This window comes from Coregonus clupeaformis, unplaced genomic scaffold (genome assembly GCF_020615455.1).
Source record: "Coregonus clupeaformis isolate EN_2021a unplaced genomic scaffold, ASM2061545v1 scaf0058, whole genome shotgun sequence".
NCBI lineage: Eukaryota > Metazoa > Chordata > Actinopteri > Salmoniformes > Salmonidae > Coregonus > Coregonus clupeaformis.
The window spans coordinates 972,082-993,927 of NW_025533513.1; the positions used below are offsets into that span (position 1 = coordinate 972,082).

At 43.4% G+C, this 21,846-nt stretch overlaps 2 protein-coding genes across 4 annotated transcripts; both read right to left on the minus strand.

Annotated features, from left to right (window-relative positions):
• Positions 1–503: 503 nt before the first annotated feature.
• Positions 504–8,718, minus strand: LOC121555435 (keratocan). Of its 2 annotated transcripts, none has more exons than XM_041869289.2 (3): positions 8,569–8,718; positions 1,877–2,757; positions 504–1,709 (listed from the first exon to the last, which is right to left on the minus strand). In XM_041869289.2, the coding sequence occupies exons 2-3, from the start codon at positions 2,742–2,744 to the stop codon at positions 1,540–1,542; spliced, it is 1,038 nt and encodes a 345-aa protein (XP_041725223.1). In that variant the 5' UTR covers positions 2,745–2,757; positions 8,569–8,718; the 3' UTR covers positions 504–1,539. The 2 variants fall into 2 exon arrangements, with proteins under 2 accessions (XP_041725223.1, XP_041725213.1); XM_041869279.2 differs by lacking the exon at positions 8,569–8,718 and adding an exon at positions 5,054–5,201.
• Positions 8,719–12,634: 3,916 nt separating this feature from the next.
• On the minus strand, positions 12,635–16,919 carry lum (lumican). Of its 2 annotated transcripts, none has more exons than XM_045212873.1 (3): positions 16,548–16,919; positions 14,718–15,595; positions 12,635–14,282 (listed from the first exon to the last, which is right to left on the minus strand). In XM_045212873.1, exons 2-3 carry the CDS (start codon positions 15,589–15,591, stop codon positions 14,128–14,130), a joined length of 1,029 nt encoding a protein of 342 aa, XP_045068808.1. In that variant the 5' UTR covers positions 15,592–15,595; positions 16,548–16,919; the 3' UTR covers positions 12,635–14,127. The 2 variants fall into 2 exon arrangements, with proteins under 2 accessions (XP_045068808.1, XP_041717331.1); XM_041861397.2 differs by having other exon boundaries at positions 14,718–15,598.
• Positions 16,920–21,846: the final 4,927 nt, after the last annotated feature.

The window sequence follows — 21,846 nt, forward strand, 5'->3', positions numbered from 1 at the left end:
GCAAGAATAGTATTCTGACTGTACTGTCGATTCCATCGACCAAACATTGGATATAGTAGAATGGTGGAAATGTGTCCTGAGAGAGACCTTAAAGTGACGACACTTTCATGATATCATGGCCAGGGCAGTGTATTAAAACTCACAGATGTATCGGCTGACTCAGTGTTTTCTCTGGTCTTCAGAATGGGAGTGCATTCTGGGAGATCTTAGCTCTCCAACTATTAAGCGGTAAGTCATAGAGACTACCACAAATATGCACTCAAAGAATGTGTGGTTTCTAGGTCTCTTTGTGAGTGTAATTGAGTCTCTCTGTCTGTCTGTCTGTGTCTGTCTGTGTGTCTGTCTGTGTGTGTGTGTCTGTCTGTGTGTGTCTGTCTGTGTGTCTGTCTGTGTGTGTCTGTCTGTGTGTGTGTCTGTGAATGTGTCCATAAAAGGAAAGGTGTTTAATGCAACATATTTCTTCCTTTACAAATTCGCTCTATTTCTTTTCATGTTTTTCCAGAAATGTGTTTTATTTAAATCTGAGACTGTAAAAGGAATTCACAACAACATATTCTGAACAAAATGTAAGCATTCCAAAACTGTGTTGGCAGTTCCTAAATATGTCAGATGACAGTACTACAAAAAGATTGACCCATTGAGTAAAAAATGGAATTTCACATTTGAGACAGTGATCAAGAATTCAGTGAATGATTTTAGATTTTTCAACAAAAAAAACGGACAATTAAATAAATTACCTTAATGTAAAAGAACAAACAATTGCATGTTTGTGGAATTGCATGTGTCTAAAGTTAGCTAAACATATTCATATTCCCAGAGAACTTGAAAATAAAATAATTTGCATTTCATTTGGTTTCAAGTCTGATATCAACTCGAGTTATTCTATCAGAAAGGAGCAGTAGAAAACGTTTCAAAAGTATTATTTTGGCTAAGCATTCACAAATGATTCTCTTCCATTCAAAGAAAGAGAATGAGGACAATGAGTCGTCAGAAGATTCAACATGTCTTAAATACATTCTGTTTCTAAACAATGTTCCTCTTATCTCATCCCAATCACATTGTCATAGTCAATTATTGTCTTTTTTAGAGTTTCAGAAAAACACAGCACACTCATCCATACTGCACTGTTTCATTAAGCACTTGTGACTATAGGACTAACATAAGGCACAACTAGTGGTCAGAAGACAGTAGTGCAGTCCAATCAAACTATCTACATATTGTCAGGTGACCTTCACCCAACAAGGTTGAGGTCAATTCCATTCCCATTCTGCCAATTCAGGAGACTCAATTCAAGATTTTAAAATTGTCCATTATTTTCTATTGACCAATTAATTGCATTCATTCTTAAATTAACAGAGTTTGATTTGACCCCAACCCTAGCGTCTAATATGTGGTTTTCAACATAATTATGCAAATGGTAAAATCCACAGATCAAAAGTCCATATAGATTAGCATAGTCACTTCCATTCGTTAGTAATCATCTGCCCTTGGATCCAGGAGACTATAGCTAGATGTGATTGGCTGGTGGAAGTGTCTTCTTTATATGACGATGGACCTGAGGAGACGGAAGCACACCATAAGGTCTCTGGGGATTGGTGGCTTGATCTCATTGCCATCGAGACGGAGGTAGCGGAGTTTAGGAGCGGTCTCAGTGGCATAGTCCTCCAGAGCATCAGCTGACACAGGGCAGATATCAGATCCATTTACACCTGCAATTGCAAATACACCATCTTAGCAAAACAGTACTCCAACTCATCAAAGACAATTTACACTGATTATAATAATATAATTATCTGGATTTTAAACCAGTCATCAGTTAACCATCCAGGCAGTCAGTCAATGTATCAATGAAACTAGAACACTGTCAAAAACGTACTCTTGATCTGGTTGTGGTCCAGGTGGAGGTGTTCCAGGCCTGAGGGGATGATAGGAACCTGAGTTAACTGGTTATGGGACAACTGCAGGTCCAGGATGCTGGAGATGTTGAACACGTTCTTGGGCAACCCATCGTTTCCCAGCTTGTTGCGGTTGAGCCTGAGGAAGGCCACCTTGGGCAGACCCTTGAAGTAGTCGGCGGGGATCTTCTCAATGGCGTTGTTGTCCAGGAAGAGCTGGGTGAGGGTGATGGGGAGGCCCAGGGGCATGGTGGTTAGCTGGTTCTTGGCCAGGTTGATCTGGATCAGGTTGCTCAGGCCCTTCAGGCTCACCTCGGTCACCGCGTCATCCTGGAGCTTGTTCCCCTGCAGTTCCAGCAGTGTCAGCCGATCCAGACCTGAGAACACCCCGGCGGGGATCTTGGAGATGCGGTTGCGGGAGAGGCGCAGCTGCTCCAGGCTGGAGGGCAGGTTGGCTGGGACAGAGCTCAGCAGGTTGTCATCCATGTAGAGGTGAACCAGGCGGAGCATGGCGGCCAGGGCACCCTCCTCCATGCCCTCGCTGGTGATGCGGTTACGGTTTAGGTTGATCCAGCGGAGCTGCGTGGCGTTGCGGAATGCGTCTGTTGACAGCACGTCGATGAGGTTGTTCTGCAGGTACAGATACCAGGTGTGTGGGGGGATGGTGGGGATGCGCTTCAGCGCCTTGTTGTCGCAGTAGACAGCGTTGGGGAAGCTGGGCGGGCAGCGGCACTCTTTGGGACAGGCCTGTACCTGGGCCATGTAGTCTTCGTAGGACATGTCCGGGCTCTGGGCCAGAGCGGGACCGACCAGAAGGAGGAGAGAGGAAAGGGCCAGGAGAAGCGTCATCTTAACACTCAGCCTGGGTTAGAGGAGGGAGAAAACACATGAGATGAGACTGACTCTTATGCAAAAACACAGACACAAATACAGGCACAGACACAAACACTGAAGACAAGCTCAAGCACGTGGTTGAACAAACACACATTTTTTTTCACCTCACCAATTTGGTCTATTTTGTGTATGATCATTACATGAAATCCAAATAAAAATCCATTTAAATTACAGGTTGTAATGCAACAAAATAGGAAGAACGCCAAGGGGGGTGAATACTTTTGCAAGGCACTGTACACAGATGATGAGATCTCTGCATGTTCCAAGAAAACAGAAACACTACGCAGATAGATCAGATAACTCAACATGGACCGGATTGAGGACTAGGTATTAGCACCACATTGTGACCTATCCTGTTTTTTTTAGGCGAGTCACGATTCCTCTCACCTTATTTTAGATTAAGTGCTTTCAAGTACAGATAAGCTTATTTGCAATGGACATGGTGCATTAAGTGCTGAAGTGTTCATCAAGCTGCCTTAAATTCATTCACATGCAAACAACAACGATTCCAGGTGGCTCATTCATTTAATCCCTTATTGAAAACATTGCCATTCCTTTCAGATCTCTAGCAATGTAGCCCTGTGCTCCGAGTAGCCATTGGCTAGCCCAAACTAGCCATAGCTAGCCTCAATCCCCCTGCATTAACGCGAAGGTCATTAGCATTCGATTATACATTAAGTTAATGAGCGTTGGCACATCATGTGGTCAGGCCAGCTGTCCACTGGGTCCATGGGAGATTATAAGATTTCTTAAGGACAGGATGCAGTGCCAGGTCAACTAATGGCCTTACACGAATATTCCTGACTGGAAGCTAATCTGTAAAATCGGCACATGCAGGAGGCAGTTGAGGTTGGCCTGGGGTTGGGTGTTCCTTTAGGAGTAAAACACAGAGCAGACCAAATCCACCTGACTGTGTTGTGAACTAAGCACTATCTGTTAAACCTGACATTGGCAATGAATGAAAATTCCCACCAACACACCTAGCCATGGAATGCCATACATTTTACATTTACATTTACGTCATTTAGCAGACGCTCTTATCCAGAGGTGCATACATTTTTTTTTTTTTTTTTCATACTGGCCCCCCATGGGAATCGAACCCACAACCCTGGCATTGCAAACGCCATGCTCTACCAACTGAGCTACATCCCTGCTGGCCATTCCCTCCCCTACCCTGGACGACGCTGGGCCAATTGTGCGCCGCCCCATGGGTCTCCCGGTCACGGCCAGCTACGACAGATCCTGGATTCGAACCAGGATCTCTAGTGGCACAGCTAGCACTGCGATGCAGTGCCTTAGACCACTGCGCCTGTGTACTGTATGCAAATATTTATGCATGCAGTACACAGATGCGTATAAAAGCAGTTGAATTCTCCATGCAATCATGAAAGAGAAAGTGGAATTAACCCACATAGAAGAGGCAAAACATTGAGAAAAGAGGAACTGGGGATGATAGTGAGACAGGAAGCCAAAGTGACAAAGAGATTGACAGAGGCAGACAACAACTCAGAGGCACTTAAACTCTGCCTTAGCACATCCACCCATCCTGTCCCAGAATACTTGATTCCTCTCAACTGTCATCTGGTGCTGGTTTAAATTCTTGGTGTCTGCTCCACACATTGGTCTGGAACTCATTTTCAACAGGCCTGGCTTTGCCACGGCTGGGCCCACATCAAAGACGTGGCCACCTCACCTGGTTCTGGGGCCCCTGGCACCTCGTATCTCACTGTATGGGGCCAAAGATCATTGAACCCACCCCACTATGGAACATCATGTGTCCATGCCCCTAACCTTAGAGACACAACTGTTGAGTTAAACTTTCCACATGACCATAATTAGAGCTGCTAGTATTTAGTGTGGCCAAGGTCAGGAAAGTAGGCATATAAGTTACTTCTACTTATCACATTTGTCAAATGTGAAATTCCAACTGACAACTGGTTAAATAGATATATACCTGTTAAGCAAACTGCTGTATAACCACTTAAAGACCATAACTGGAATCTCTCCAGAGCCTCACTCTTTCAAAGCATCAAAGCCATTCACAAGCTGTGGCTTTTCAGTGCAAGATTACCTATAGTATAGTACAAATGAATGCAGAAAATGGCCAAATAAAGGTCCAGCCAATGTTCCCCAACGGTCACCTCCCAAAACTGAACTCACATTGCCTTTGAAAAATACCATTAGTTTGCAAGCAAAGTCCCATCTATACCTACTTTCCCCCAAACTGGAAACCCAATTCAATCGTCCACTAGAACCACACGTACCTTTGAGTTCAAGTGATTTTCCAAAGTCTGTCTTTGCGTCCTGTTTCTGCCTTGCTCAAGAAATGTGGTAGTAACTGCAGTCCCAAACTCAGAGAAACACCGCTCACGTCCCCTGTATTTGTACCATCGGTGCCTTCATTCAGTTGGTGGGAACCCTTCATTGACAGTTACACTGTAGTTCCTCTCGGCCAATCAGAGGCCTGTAATCAGAGGTCATAATCCATGCAGTGACATTTTCCCTGTTAAGCCTGCGGCGGTGTGGTAGCTGAGGCCTCAAGACTTGGCCCACTTCAAAATCAGGCTAATACGGGCCTATTCTCACTATGAAACCACCCTAACCCTTCTGTGCACTCCCCCTTCTCCCACGGTTGGCACTAGGCACCATCTCTCTGTTTATGTCCTTCAGGTAAATATCCTGCTGAGATCTCTAATGTTCTTAGCGCTAATCAGGCAGCGATGTCTGAATGGAACGACTCCACTCTGTTTGAAAGAAACACATTTACGTCTTCTCCCCATCTTTCTGTGCAGAATGGTGTGATAGCAATCCAACGTGTTCCTCATAATAGTGACTTAGCCATAAAAACCCAGGAGAAATATGGTTACAGTGACTCCTTGTGTTGGCACGATAAGGGATATACTCACAACAATTGGATTGCCCTACTCACAACGTATGGCTTTGGAAATGTATTTCAGACCTTGCAGTTATCTGAATTGGAATTCAGAGAACTGCAAGCAAATGATACACTGTGGGAACAAATAGGCTTATGCTAATTATTCTGATTTGTTCATATCCTCTCTGATGCGGACCCACCAAGAATCTTCTAGCACGATCGGACAAAATTAGACTCTGACCTTAAAAGACATCAAACCCACTACAATTAAGTACACATTGGTCTGTCCAGACTTGAGACTTAATGGGGTGGGGTTAGAGTAAAAATAAGGGGATTTAAAAGGTGTAGACTGGGTTGGCAAAGTGTTGTCAAGTTAGCATTGGGGTTGGGCTAGCTAGTTAAGTTGGGGTGGGTAGGTTATTTTGTTTAGCTCATTCTCATTTCCTTTGACGCTGCCATAGGCCCACCTAATACCTTGGGATAATCCCATCTGATTGGCTTGTCCCAGGTTGGAGCTAGCCTTGATCCAAGATGAGCCGCGAGAGACCATTAGGGATTGTCTCGTGTCTGGCAAGGTGCTAACGTACACTACAGTCACTCCTCAACACAATGGAAACACTGGAGCTGCGAGAGGTATAAACAAGACTCTAATCCCTTAAAATAATTCAGCTACCTTTAATCCCCAACACATTTAAACTGACTACACATCAAGGGTCAAAGGGTAAAGGGCAAGGTACTGAATGAACAGTGACTGTGCGTCAATCATGGCGCCCATCTCCTCACAGGGTCTGTTACCTCAATGGGAACAGACAGTACCGTACATGTTGCTTTCACTAAAAAATAGAAAAATCCTAAAAAGACTTAGCTGTTGTCAAAACCTAGAAGTTGCAAATCAGTGACGCATATTGTTGACGTCATGTCCATTTATAACCAAAATATGTCAGTATCTGTATCTGCACAAAAATAAAAAATACTATCCAATCAGTCATTGGCATATACGGCATCCCATCTCACATGCTATCAGATAACGGTCTACAGTTTGTTTGACCTCTATCTGCATCACAAAACACCTTACTCGTGAATAGACAGCCTCGGCATACGCCCACCGCTCTATAGTGGTAGTAGTCTAGCAGAGCTGGTATATCAATAAAGATGGAAAAAGGCGCAGTCATTGCCAGAGATAAGTGCTCCACACCCACACATCAACCCCAGCTTCCAATTGGCTCATTCATCCCCCCTCCTCTCCCCTGTAACTATTCCCCAGGTCGTTGCTGTAAATGAGAATGTGTTCTCAGTCAACTTACTGGTAAAATGAGGATCAAATAAAATATAAAAACATCTGTTTCTCTTTAGAGACACTTACACATCAGCAGTAACTACATAGTAAAACTGGTCATGAGAAATGTGCATGAAATCGACACACAATAACAATTAATGAAGTGTTCTGCACTGCAGACCCACTACAGTTACTTGGCAATATTTCAGTCATGTTTTTACCTTGTCTTGATGGAAATCAGAGTTCTCTAATCAAATGAAAGATTAGACTGCAGATATGCACCACAAGGGAATCCATCCATTAGGATTTTAATTAGTATAACTACATTACTTTTTTATTTATTTTACTAGGCAAATCAGTTAAGAACAAATTCTTATTTACAATTACGGCCTAAACCGGCCAAACCCGGACGACGCTGAGCCAATTGTGCGCCGCCCTATGGGACTCCCAATCATGGCCGGTTGTGATACAGCCTGGAATCGAACCAGGGGGTCTGTAGTGACGCCTCAAGCACTGAGATGCTGCGCCACTCGGGAGCCCTACTATTGAATTAACGGCAAAGCGACAACCAAGTTTTCATATTCTTCTGACTTAGGGCTTCTCACTATGTTACAGAATGAAACAAAATAGGATTGAAAACAAATGTTGGCCACTTCCCTGTTTGACAATCTAAATGGAAACATGTGGAGGAATATGATAATATGAATTTCCTGGAAGGGGTTTCCAGTCAAAGCCAGCTATGTTAATTATTTAAAGGTCTGTGTTTGCACGGGCTTCATTTGGGTTCAGTTCTACTTGATGACTGAGCTGAAATGCAATTGACTTCCCTATAGCATTGAGCAGAAGACATCCAGCTAAGCCACTGCTGTGTTAAACAAGCCCTGTGTTTACATAAGAATACAAGGCTCTGGAAAACAGAACTATGTCTGGCATTGGAATATCAAACATTATGCAGTTTTTATCTCTGCAGATTTTCCAATAGTATCTATGGATATTTACAAGAGACTGATTATGGAAGAAACTCTTCCCCTTGAAAAGAACAGAGGCCCGCACACTGAATATGCTCTCAATTTACCATCTTCTAATGACCTGACACAGATCCGTGTTGGATCGAAAAGTTGCCAGTAAAAGGTGGTAAATTGGGAGCATATTCATTATGCGGGCCTCTGTTCTTTAGTTTAATTCTTTAGCCCAGCACCTACGTTTTTAAGGTTGTGCGTATGACCACAAACTTTTCTATAAACTCTTACACTGCTATCATAATTAATCTGTCACTGCATTATTTCTTTCCACTAACAAACTTATAAGCATAGGTGAAATCTACTTTTCAAGGAAGACATTTAGACAACAAAACAATCTGGGAGTACACTTGTGCCAAAAACTTGTTTAGTTCTAATTGAATGACACACCTCTGCAAGACTGCAGCAAACTGCACAAAATACTGCCAGATCTCTTGAACGCATTGTTTGTTTTTGGAACAGAAACTGGCACGCAGCACAAGATCAAAGGTAAAGACCAGAATACTTCTATCAATCTCCCCAGATGTAAATAATGCCCCCCAAAAGAACAAGAAAGGATGACCCATCCACCCCATTTAGCCTTTCACCCCTACTCAGGAAAAACAATACCTGCTTCACCAAACGGTATGTGTTGGTAGTGTATGGCCAGGTGATGCTTGGCTCAGGGGTAGTAGTGGTCATCTGGTCCTCCAGTACTCTTCTCTGGGTCTGGTCCACAGTGCTGTAACAGCCTCAGTGGCCCTCTGCAACCGAGGAGGAGAGAGACAAAGCCCTATTAGATTCTGTATTGTTTTTAATATTATTCCCTCAAGGCTGTACCTTTGACATCCACTGGTGGAGCAGAGAGTGGGCTGTGTGTGTGTGTGTGGGGGGGGTAAGGGTGGGGGTAGAGGTTTGAGGAGATTGTCTTTTCACCAGGCCAGCAGTTTTTTCTCCCCTCTCCGTCTTCTCTTTTGTGAAAGAGTTGAAGTCATCACTGTGCTATGGTGGGGGTGCGGGGGTTAAAAAAGCAGAGCCCTCACTCATAGGTGGCATGGACAATGTTAACCCTGGCTTCTGTGCTGGAACTAGGGCCAGGATAATACCAGTATCGCGATACTCCTTAGTATGGTGGCAAGGAAACAACACATTAAGCGGATTTAACTTTAGGAAAATAGCCCTAATGTTGGAAACAAACATCATTATGTTGTCATCCAGTCACATTTATTTTCCAAGCTATATCACACAATATTTTACATACAGCAGGTTTTTAAAGGACCAAAGAGTTTGGTCTGCTTTGTGTTTTCATTTTTGCCATGGAAACAATATTGCGATACTGGTATCGTCACAGCCCTAGCTGGAACGTCAGCCTGTACCCCATCATCATCGCCATAGCAATGCACATGACCTCTCCATAGGTCATTTAGGCAGACAGGCCTGGGAGCATGTTTATCATAGTGTCAGTCCAGGACTGAGTGGAGCTTAGGGAATCCTTCAGGCACCTTGACAACCAAGAATGTAAGGCTACTGAGGACTGACACTCACAGGCACTTAGTGACACACACAGAGCAACATGCACGCACGCACACAAATAAAATTGACAGGGTTAACACTGCAGCCCTCTACCCCTCTCTCTACTCTCCCTCTCCATCCCTTCGGGCCCTCTGTTTCTGTATTCCGTTCTCTCTCTCTCTCTCTGTGTGATAAACAGGGCAGGACAGGAGCAGAGAGGGGACATCTGAGCCCAACATCTGGATCCTGCTCTCTGTGGGGAGAGAAAGGGGGAGAATAGAGGGGGTGAGAGAATAGAGGGATATGGGAAAGAGAGTAGGGAGAACTTGCACCCCAAGTTTTCTGAGCAAATGATTTTGTTTTATTCAAATATTATATATGTTTGGGCTTCTTGCAATCAATTTGCTGTCTACAAATTATTTGTAATTATGTTCCAGCCCCCCGACCATCTGCTCAATAAATAAATCGTCCCATGGCTGAATCTAGTTGATGATCCCTGGAATAGACTATTCAGACAGAGAAAATAGAGAAAGGAGGGAGGGAACAGAGGAGGAAAGAAAGCGGAGAGTGAGAAAAGCTGGAGAAGGGCCCTAGGTTGGGCCTTTGAGCCGAACGTCCTGGCCAGGCAGCTGATTAAACTTTCATTAAACATTTCCAAAAGCAGAGGAGAGGAAGTGCGGGCCATGGCTTTATGAAGGGCTTTATTGTCTAGACATGGCAGCACGAGCTCCAAGCTATTCTCCAACGAAGGAATGGCGAGGAGGAAGAGGGGGAAATTGTATTTGATTTGGGATCAGTAAGAATGGTTGTGCAACAACACAGTAAGACGTGAGCAATATTGTAAAGACAAATATGATACATGTCATCTAGGTAATGATAGGAGTTTTATAAATCCTGCCACCCATGCCTAAATTGGTTCAAATTTCCTTAGGACGTCTTTTGAGGTAGGTCTCTTGTTTAGGGTAAAGAATATCCAGGAATATTCTAGAGTGACTAGACATATAGAAGCACCGCCAGAATAGCACTCAACCTAGAGTGAAAGAAAACCACTGTGTCATATATAATATAGCCCTCTCAACGATATTATTTGTGCAAGAGGAGCAATTGCAAGGTGTGATTGACTCTAACCGTGGGATCTTATTACGAGTAACAGGCCGGAAAAACGGAACGTCTGGCAACCCGTTCAGTGATACTCGCTAAAGCTAATTAACTGACCTGGAGCCTGTAGAAAGTGTCTGCTCTAATTAGGCATGACCGAGTCGGTCCGACACCACTGATCCCAGCACAGATCCCATCCCAAATACGACTTTAGATAGGCAGCATGCTAACAGTTCACTCCTACGACATATTAAAACAGAAATGTCTTAAGTATAATTACACAAGAAAACCAACAGATGCATATTTCCACATGTGAGGGAGTAAATGTTTTAAATTAAAGTATCCCTTCCGCAACACCGGCACTTTCGTGATTTCTCAGCCTCGGCATTTGAACTGGAAGCATTGTTGTTCCTCACTCTGGACGATATCTTTTTTTGTGGACTGTCTGCGTCAGGAATTTGCCATGTCTGGTCTGTGGAAAAGATGAGGAGAAGTGTGTGGGCTTACAGCTTGGTACAGCTTGGTACAATGTGAGAAACGCATTAGTCCACTGGTTCTGCTCATCCTTCAGCTCTTCCCTGAAAATCTCCTCCTCCTATCCCAAATGGACTCCCCCAGTCCCACCCACCCTGGACACTTTAGAGAGGTTGTCTACATCTGCAAAAACATCTGTAGATTCCTCCATGATGGTTCTCCATTGTGCTTACACCTGTTGGTAACACGTTGGCACTGGTTTACGTGTTTATGTAATTCTGTTGGAAAATCACCACTGGGCCATACTTTAGTTGTGATCCTGTGTTGGAGGTGGTGCACACTGCACAAATTACTCTCAAAGCACTGAGTGTTCTTTCACAAAATGGCCACCAAGCATCACCCAGGTGGCTGCTTGACTTGTTTGGCGTTACTTACTGTTGATTAAGCTACAGGCATCCTTCTGTCAAATCACCATTCAGCATTAGGTAAGGAACACCAAAAACCTGTTTAACACACATCATTACATCAAACAAAACTAACTGTGTGGATAGTTACAGCTACCTCAATTGAGCATTTCAGCTCTGGTTTCCAGTCAAACCCTGCAACCCCTGCAGCCCTCAAGGACCATAGGATCTCTACATGTATCCCTACATGCCTGCACTAGCACTACATCCACCCACCCAACCAAGGAGAATATGCAACAGATCAGAATGTCCCACTTGATATTCATGTGCAGAGACACAGCATGACACTGGGAGAAGACCCATTTCCTGCAGGAAGAGAGTTGCCAACAATCGTGGTGCAGGCCCAAACACAACACATAAACCCCTAAAACACAAACCACTCAGATAATGGTAAGACGCAACATAAATGTGTCAGTGTAGGGCCTGGGAGGTAAGAGACTAGAGAGAGATCCCATTCTTCCTTCTCTCTCTCTCGCTCTCTCTCTCTCTCTTCTCTCTCTTCTCTCTCTCTCTCTCTCTCTCTCTCTCTCTCTCTCTCTCTCTCTCTCTCTCTCTCTCTCTCTCTCTCTCTCTCTCTCTCTCTCTCTCTCTCTCTCTCTCTCTCTCTCTCTCTTTCCAGTCCCCAGACTCTGATTCAAGGCCTTCATGGTCACGCCAAAAGGCTAACACACTACAGAGACCACTTGAGAAGCATGCTGCAAGCCCTGATTAATCACACACAGAGCCTCCAGTTTCTGCTTCATGTCAAGACTCATCGAGCCCAGAGCAATACAGTAGGATGAATCTTTAGAGATGACACTGGAAAGTATAGTATCGGACTGGTGATAATTTAAAATTATGCCTGCTTTATGTTGAGCCCGCCTCTTTATAGGAGGTATTCAGTGTATCAGAATATTAGGCCTTATTTATCCATCATGAACAGCACAAATGTGTACTTAAAGTCTTTGTATGAGCATTTCTGCATTTAGCAAAGTTTTCATAGCTTGAACAGGTAAACAAACAATTTCAAAAGTGTAAGTAACAGTTGATGTATCTCAAGTGGGGTTTGTGTATGTTTCCTCAGGAAACAGTATATGGTAAATGTAGTAATTTGTTTTAATCATCTGCTGAGTATTATAGGTTTAAAACAAGCATTTACCACACGTGAGTATTGGAAATGTAGTTTATTCAAATGTATTTTATGTCCTCACAGTAAATTCACCAGTGATTACTGAGTCAAAAGCCATGATGAGAATAAATCCGGATATACTCCAGTGGAGGCTGCTGAGGGGAGGACGGCTCATAATAATGTCTGGAACGGCGCAAATGGAATGGCATCAAACACCTGGAACCATGTGATTGATGTATTTGATACCGTTCCACCTATTCCGCTCCAGCCATTACCACGAGTCCATCCTCCCCAATTAAGGTGCCACCAACCTCCTGTGATATACTCTGCCCTAATAGCACATGACATTCTGCCAACGTTGCCACAACATTAGAGCAAGATGAAGTTAGCGTCACAACAAATTGTTGTTATTCTGATAAAGCTATACGGGCAAAAGCACATATCAAACATGGCAAACAAGGTAACCTTAAAATGCTAGCTTTTATTATCATACATAGTTACCATGAGATGCATGCAAGCAATGCAAATGTTGTATAAATGTTGGCATAACAACAGTGATCTGCAATGAATGGGCGATTGACTCTTATTTAACTGCATAATAACAGTAAATTACTTCAGCAGAGCTATTCAGTGTCAAGCCTATTAATCTTGTCAATAAGGATTATTATTTTTACTTTCCCCCAAACATTCATACAGAAAGATGGGTAATATGCCATAGCTTTTGGCATGACATATGAGCTTTAATTTGGTTCCAAAAGTGTTCCACTGTTCAATATTTCCCCAGTAGACATTACACCAGAATACACAACACAGCTCTCTTAGATACTCCTATTCCTTACCTGCAGGTCTTTTGCACAGCAATATGATTCTTGGAGTGTACTGACTAAATAAAAGAAGCCTTTAAAAAACATAATAACAAACAGACAAACATAAAATAGAGGAAGTGATATTTATTCCAATATTCCTCAATGTACTTGTCTCAAAACAACGTGCCACTACTTTGGAATGTTTGAAGTGTGTGAGCTGCTTTTTCATCAAAAGCACGTCATTTAGGAATCACTAAGTTCCTATATTGTCTCTTTTGCACAAGAAAATGCATCAGTTTTTTGAAAAAAGTACAGACAAGTACAGTTGAAGTGCTTTTTATGAGGCACCGTTACATTATATTGTGGCCGATTTGGGTAAAACTATTGGTACAAGGCCAGCCATTTGCTATGGCCAAAATACCCTATGGTTGTCATGAGAAGACCATGATGCATTGCAAAATAAAAGGTCTCTCCAGGGTTTTCTAACCTTTCTTGGTTTGTTATTTCTAAGTCTGTGTTTACAGAAAGGACTACCGATGAGTTGGCAGGGGTGACCTCAATTTCGCCGGTAGGGGGAAGGAGACGTATTTAGGGTCGTTGCAAACACTGTCACTCGGTTTTATTATCCACACTAACATTCCACTTAGAATAAAGAAACATATTGGGCATATAATCTGAGTGCAGGGGGAGGGTCACAGAGGGAGACTCGTGGATGAGGGGATGGTCCTTAGTCGAAGATGATGTCAGATGCCTGACGCAGGCAGTTGGAGGAGTCATGGGGTAGGTCGGCGTGTGTGATGTTGTTCCCATCCAGACGCAGGTGCTTCAGTCTGGAGTAGTTCAGCGGGCTAGAGAACTTGCAAATATTCCCCAGGTCGAACTCTGGAAGGGGGGGAAGGGGTTTAGTGAACTGACTCATACATGATTCATCATTTCCTACTGTGTGCACACTTCCTACACCGATTACCTGACAGTTGCTGGAGACAGTATAGACTTGAGGATGGATATGACTGAATTAGATTTTTTTGTAATTGCAATGAAGAAATAGAGAAAGAGAATGGGGGAACAGGTAGCTTAGTGGTTAAGAGCGTTTTGCCAGTAACCGAAAGGTCGCTGGTTCTAATCCCAGAGCCGACTAGGTGAAAAATCTGTCCTTGAGCAAGGCACTTAACCCTAATTGCTCCTGTAAGTCGCTCTGGATAAGAGCGTCTGCTAAATGACTAAAATGTAAATGTAAAATGAAAGAGAATGGAGAAAAAGAGAGAGAAGAGAAAAGCGAATGGGAAAAAAATAGGAACTATAAAGAAAATCACTCACTGTTGATCCTGTTGACCTGCAGATAGAGATGCTCCAGCTGTTCGTTGATCTCAGGGATGGACTGCAGCTTGTTGTAGGACAGATCCAGCTCAATCAGGTTCGTCACATTGAACACGCCTGCTGGAATCCCTGCATCTGTCATCTGATTGTAGGCCAACCTCAGGTACGCCAGCTTGGGCAGCTCTTTGAGGTCACCGGCGGCGATGCTGTTGATCTCATTGTAATCACCATAGAAGGTCTCCAGCGAACTGGGCATGCCTGAGGGCAGCTTCTTCAGCTTGTTGTTGGTCAAGTCTATGGACACCAGCGAGTTGAGGCCCTTGAAGACCCCGTTAAGAGATTTAGAGGTCAGCTCGTTGTTCTGGAGGTGGACCGAGGTCAGGTTCTGCATGCCGGCCAGACTCCCTGCGGGGAACTTGGACATCTGGTTGTTCATCATTTTCAGCTCGTCCAAGGACTTGGAGGGAGGGATCACTGCTTCAGTCAGCTTGTTGGAGCTGAAAAAGAACTTATGAAGGCCGGTCAGCTTGTCAATGGTTCCCTTGGCCACCTTCTCATTGGTGATCTGGTTATGGTCCAGAACCAGCCAACGGAGGTCAGCCGTGACGTTGTCGAAGACCCCAGCTTTGATCTCCTCGATCAGGTTGTTCTGCAGGTACAGGTACTTGATGCCTGAGGGCACAATGGGCACGAACTTAAGCTTGCGGGAGTCACAGTACATGGCGGTGGGGAAGTTGATGGGGCACTCGCACTCCTGGGCACAGTTGGCGCTGGACGGGCCGTACTGGGAGGCTGGCTGGTAGTCGTAGTCATCGTACTGACCCACGGTCAGGCTGACCAGCACGGCAAAGATAGGGACACGGAGGTGAAACATAGCTCTACTGGGGAGAGGAAAACAGACAGAGGGAGAAATGGAGACAAAGATGGAAAGAAAAACAAGTGAAACGGGAAAAGTTTGTCTACCGCATCTTGAACATTCCATACATAAATAGTATTATCTACTATTATCCTGAGTGGTACTTTGATGTAAAATCTACAGAGAACAAACTTGGAGCCTTTCTCTATTTGAACAGTTAAATACATTACATTTCGATTGCATGGTAGACGACGTAAACTGGTAAAGAATGGACTTGTTACAGATTCCAAGTTAGAAACATTCCTCTCAGGCTACTAGGGTCCCCTGAGAGAGGAAAAAGCTTCATTGACCAAAACTATTAATGATTCACCCTAAAGCAGCAATCTGGTAATGCCAGTGAACTGCAAATATCTTTTAAACCAGAGGCAGATCCCTACTATAAATACTCAGAACTGTCTATGAACCAACAAGGCAGGTTTTTCAGTGAACAAACACTTTATAATTTCCACAAATAAAGGCAATAAATATCATCCTAACATATTGCCACTTTTAAGATGATTTAGCTCAATGTGTTGATTTAAAGTATGACATGTAATCACATGATAATATCATACTGCAAATGCAAACACACTAATGCCTTTGACTAACAAGACTTTCACTAACAATACTGTGCATCAATACAGTGCATCAATACTGTGCACATCAATACTGTGCATCAATACAGTGCATTCCTTTTATAAATGCAGTCATGCCATGGTGCAATATAAGAACAACACATTGTCCAACGCAACATGAAAAGCATCAGATAACTTTGAAGTACTAAAATCTCTCCGCTCCTTTCCCTGGACTAGTTAACCCTGTATCACACACAATCCTCCCCCGGAGTTTAGCTGGGACTGGGATAGCTAATAATCCCAGCAGGGAAAGCCCAAATACCTAGGGACAATCGAGCAGGAACACTACATTCCTCTTACCTTTCTCTCTCTCTCTCTCTTTCTCTCTCCCTCTACGTGTGGGATGGAAGGTCAGCAGGTAAGAAGACTGTGGTTGCTCAAAAGCCAGATGTCTCTGGAGAGGGAGGAGAACGAGGGAGAAAGGGAGAGGGTAGGGGGAGATAAAGAGAGTGAGAGAAAGAGAGAGCGAGAGAAAGGGGTGGGGAAGCTTCTGCTTCTTCAGATGTCTGTGGTCCCGGATTGACGGGAGGCAGCTGCCCAAATTGAAGTCACACTGTAGTATAAAACGACGTTGGCATCAACATGGGTTTTTAAGGCATGGAATCCGAGAATTATGGGCTCTGCCTAACCAGTCACAGGTGCACCAGTGCAGCCTGGGATACTGAAGTCCGCCCTGTGCCTGAATGAGGATGTGAAGCCTCACAAAGGACACATGGCACCATATATACCTGTTGTTTTCCTCCCCCTCTCCCCCTCTCCCCCTCTCCACCAAACAACCACCTCCCTTTCCTCCTTTCCCTTACTAACAAACAACCTATTGGTTAGGATGGCAAACTAGACTCACTAATAGTAGCCAGCACAAACTGTTTGCTTGTAAAAAGCTAAGTGGATACAAGTTAAAACAAAAGGTTCCTGGAATGGTAAAGAAAGTGTGTGGAAAACATTATGATAAAAAAAAATGTGTCTGCAGCCAGAGCCAGCTGCCGATTATCATTCTGCAGCATGAAACCGTAAATAGGGCCTCGGAAAAAGTGAGGAGGTCTTAGAGTGGGCCAGAAAAGGATTATAAAACAGCCTATGCTGAATCCCAAACTGACCCCTAGCCCCTAACCCCTAACCTAACGTGGCAGGCGTAAGAAGACTCCTGAGCAGAGTCCCCACATCCGTTTGTTCAGGGGAAACGGAAGTTAGGTTGAAAATACTGTATCCCCGAAAACCGGAAACATCCGGTTTCTTCCGACCTAGCGGAGAGTGCCTAGCCCCTAAACCCTAGCCTAATTTGCCTCTTCATGGTAAACACATGGTACCGTAATAGAGGAAAGTAAGGTGAGGCAGATGTGAGTCCAATGAATTCCATATGTCCCCACCAGAGGAGGCTGGTGGGAGGAGCTATGGGAGGACGGGCTCATTGAACCCATATCAAACACATCAAACATATGGAAACCACATGTTTGACTCTGTTCAATTCATTCCATTCCAGCCGTTACAATGAGCCCGTCCTCCTATAGCTCCTCCCACCAGCCTCTTCTGGTCCCCACTGTAAATCACTCAAGTGTAATCAGACCCCCTCCTTCTCCTCCTCTCTCCATTTATCTTCACACACTTCAAAGTGCTCTTCATCTCCTTCCATATCCAACGATCTGTCTGCAGACTGCACTGCATCTACACGTTTCTAGACAATGACTCTTCTAGAAGATTTTGTTGAAGTTGCTGAAGAAGACGGACACTGTAACGGTTTCCCAATGTCACCTTTCTTTGTTTATGTTCAATTCTTGCGTCACTGCAGGGCTGTCATCTGGATTCAATTGGTCACAGTCCCATGTGTGTCTTCACGCACAGGACTTTTAGTCGTCACTAGTTACCCCAGCCACAAAGTCATAAACCCCACCCATTTCTAAAAAGTATCTTCTTACAATATGATTTTTAACCTAACCTTAACCCTAACCTTAACCACACTGATAACTTTATGCCTAACCCTAACCTTAAATTAAGACCAAATAGCTCATTTTAGTTTTCATTAATTTTTACGATATAGTCAATTTTGACTTTGTAGCTGTGGTTACTAGTGGAAACCATGCCTTTCTGGTGGCCATCTTAGATTGCAAAGACTTCACACTTCAACAGTGGACTGCAGAGATGATTTGAGGAGGAGCATGTGTGTACTTTTTCGAGTGTTTCCAAGAGAACCACCGTGGCCTACAAAAACCCATGATTCATTTGACAATGAACCTTCTTCTTACTCACACCCTGGTTTTCTTGGAAACAAAACCACTGTGGCCTACTGGGAAGCTTATGGCTACAAAAACCTATAATTCATTTGACAATGTACATTTGTTCAACTCACACCTAACCGAATTGCTCAAGATTATTGACTTGACAAATTGCAGTAGCTTCCAGACACTTCTTATAAGACTATAGAGTCCTCGTAAACTTTGACCATATGTATTGCTTTCCAACTGTTTTAAAAAGCCATGTCCTTGCTTGCTTCTGTGTTCACCTCCAACCTTCTTGTCTTTAGATCATCTTATTCCTCATGTCCCCCATGGTCATCCCAAACTAAAGCAACTGTTCCTTGATATCTCCTCCATCTCACTATCCATCTAGTTGAAGGCCTAGGTCATGGTTTTAGGTGCCATGATACTGGACTGGACTTGGGGTGTGCTGACCTTAGAAGCAAGGGAAAGTTACACAGTTAGCTGGACGGTTAGGATTAAACGAATGGAAAGAGCTAATTACTCATTGCATGCATACCTGTTGCAGGTCTAAGTAATGCATAATGTTTATTTTGGAAGGAGCATCCTTTTTGGCAGCTTTGATTCTGACACTGACACATTCTGCAGTAGACATGAATATCAGTTCAGACATCTGAATCCATGCCTTCCACTCTGCACTAGTGGTGGCCTTTACACATGACTTTTACATGTTGATCTGGTCTCCTAATTAGACAGTCGCCTCTACCACCTCCTCTCTGCATCTTGCTTCTGCTATTCTAAGTAACCGGAGACAGACCCCCGAAAGAGTTGGTGCTCTTTATGCTCACTAAGCAATTAGCATGACTAATTAGGGGTCAAGAATGTATTACCTCTTAACGGTCAGTAAACACAGTCATTAGATATACTGATCAACTTTGGGGCTCAGTGGTTAAATGTGTTATGTTTATCCAAATTCGTTCCCTTATATTGTCTTGGCTGACAACAATCAAAGGGGTCATTCTGGCATTGTACCAGTTGCCAATTTATTGTTTCAATCATCCCTCGAAGGGCAAAACATTGACAAAAGTTGGAAAATATACTGTTTTGAATCCGCCAGAAAACTTATCCCACTTGTTGAATCAACGTTGTTTCCACGTCATTTCAATTAAATGTTGAATTGACGTTTGTGCCCAGTGGGATGTTTCTTAGTGCTTTCCGTTGTCCAGTCCTGTCCTTCTGGGTTGGTTTACCACCTCATCATCAGTTATGTTATTGCTACACTTTCCTTTGGAAAGACTCCCACCCCTATTTAAACCCTCAAAAGTGTGGAAAACAGATATTCTGCCCAGTCACCTTGCTTCCTCTGTTCACTTTGATGACGTCAACCCTGATGCTCTCACATCCTCTCCACGTCTAAGAACTGAGCCAATGGTTTGAAAATGATGGGTATTGGCTCTAAGGACTATTTTCCCCATTTATATTTCAGTAACATTGGTTTTCCTTTTTTTTCTGGTGTTAATACTGGCCAAGTTCTAAGTGCCTAACGGATGGCACTGGAACGTTATGTCATCAATTGGCAAAAGCTGTTTCGGTACAGAATCCAACCTCTGTTTCCAGTCCCATTTTCTTCCCAAACCAGTAACCCACAGTTCTTCCCAATTAACTATTGCAATATATGTAAACAAGTCAAACAATGGCTGTGTTATTGATGTAAACATATCCTTTTGCTTTCTCAGCAACTTCTTAATTACATCTATACATTTAGATGAACTGCAAGACTCTGCTCCAACACAATGAAATAGGTATTTATACCGTTTGGTATTACGCCAGCTTATTTAGCTAATGAGCTAAATCACTCTATTTCTGTAGGGTTATTGATGTCTAGCCATTAGATACATCATATATGGTTTCAATTAACCATGTAAACATGTATACAGAACATTATGTCAGGTCAGTTAAACAATGCATCACAACTTTATACAGCCAATCCAGAAATAACAAACTCCATTCTGTTCTGTTTATTGGAATGCTAAAATTTTCCAGACGTTCCAGACATAACACTTCCATATGTAAATGTAGCACACACGCGCACACGCACATACACACGCACACACAGACACACACAGACACGCACACAGAATGGTACGTCCACTACCGGAAATACACTGGTACCTCTCCTGAGAAAGCAACAGCTTGTTAACCAGGTCATGATCTTAATTATGATCTCATGCTAAACCTTACTCTGAGCTAAGATGATAAATCTTACGATAATCATTATTATTGGATGACACACACACACACACACACACACACACACACACACACACACACACACACACACACACACACACACACACACACACACACACACACACACACACACACACACACACACACACACACACACACACACACACACACACACACACACACACACACACACACACACACACACACACACACACACACACACACACACACACACACACACACACACACACACACACACACACACACACACACACACACACACACACACACTTCACCTTTTGTTCTCACCCTGTGTTTAATTAATCTTATAACAGACTGGCTCATCCCTGACCAGATCAGCCCATCCCCTCATCCTGGCGCTCACACACTGCATGTGGTACTACATGTTCAGCAGGACCATTGACCAGCGCTGACCGATCATTAAAAGGGCAACCAATAGATATCCCTTAATGTAAGATAGACTAAGCTGGTTAACATGTATATACACCACACACTAACATAGACACACGCACAGAGCATTTGATTTCTAGGATTTCAAATCAAAATCTAATTTTATTTGTCACAAGCTTCGTAAACAACAGGTGTAGACTAACAGTGAAATGCTTAGTGACGGGTCCTTTTCCAACAATGCAGAGTTAAAGATAAAGATAAATGAGATAAAATAGAGATAGTGACACAGGGAATAAATACAGTGAATAACAACAACTAGTAAAAATACATGGCTATATACAGGCAGTACCATTAACGTGCAAATTATAGGGGGCCAGGGGGCTCAGCTTCCCTGAATGAGATGTTAGCTCCCTTAAATGCAACAAAAGTCGAACTTTGGGGGGTTCTCTAAATAATTCAGTGGTAAATATGAAAATCTTCCACTGAAACTAACACCCCTACCTCTCTGTCATGGTTTAAACCATTTATTTATATGTGGCAGTGCCCTGTATGCATAGATTTTCCTTTGGACTTCCTAATTTTTGCCATTTGTTTGACATGCGTCCTTGATAAAACAAAATGCCTTTATTCCAATGCGTTAGATTTATCAGTTGATTTATCATGGTTTGCTTTTGTCAGTCAGCTGTTTAGAGTGCTCATTGCTTTGTTTTTCAGGTTCATGCGGGTATTGGTGTTCTCCGTGCCAT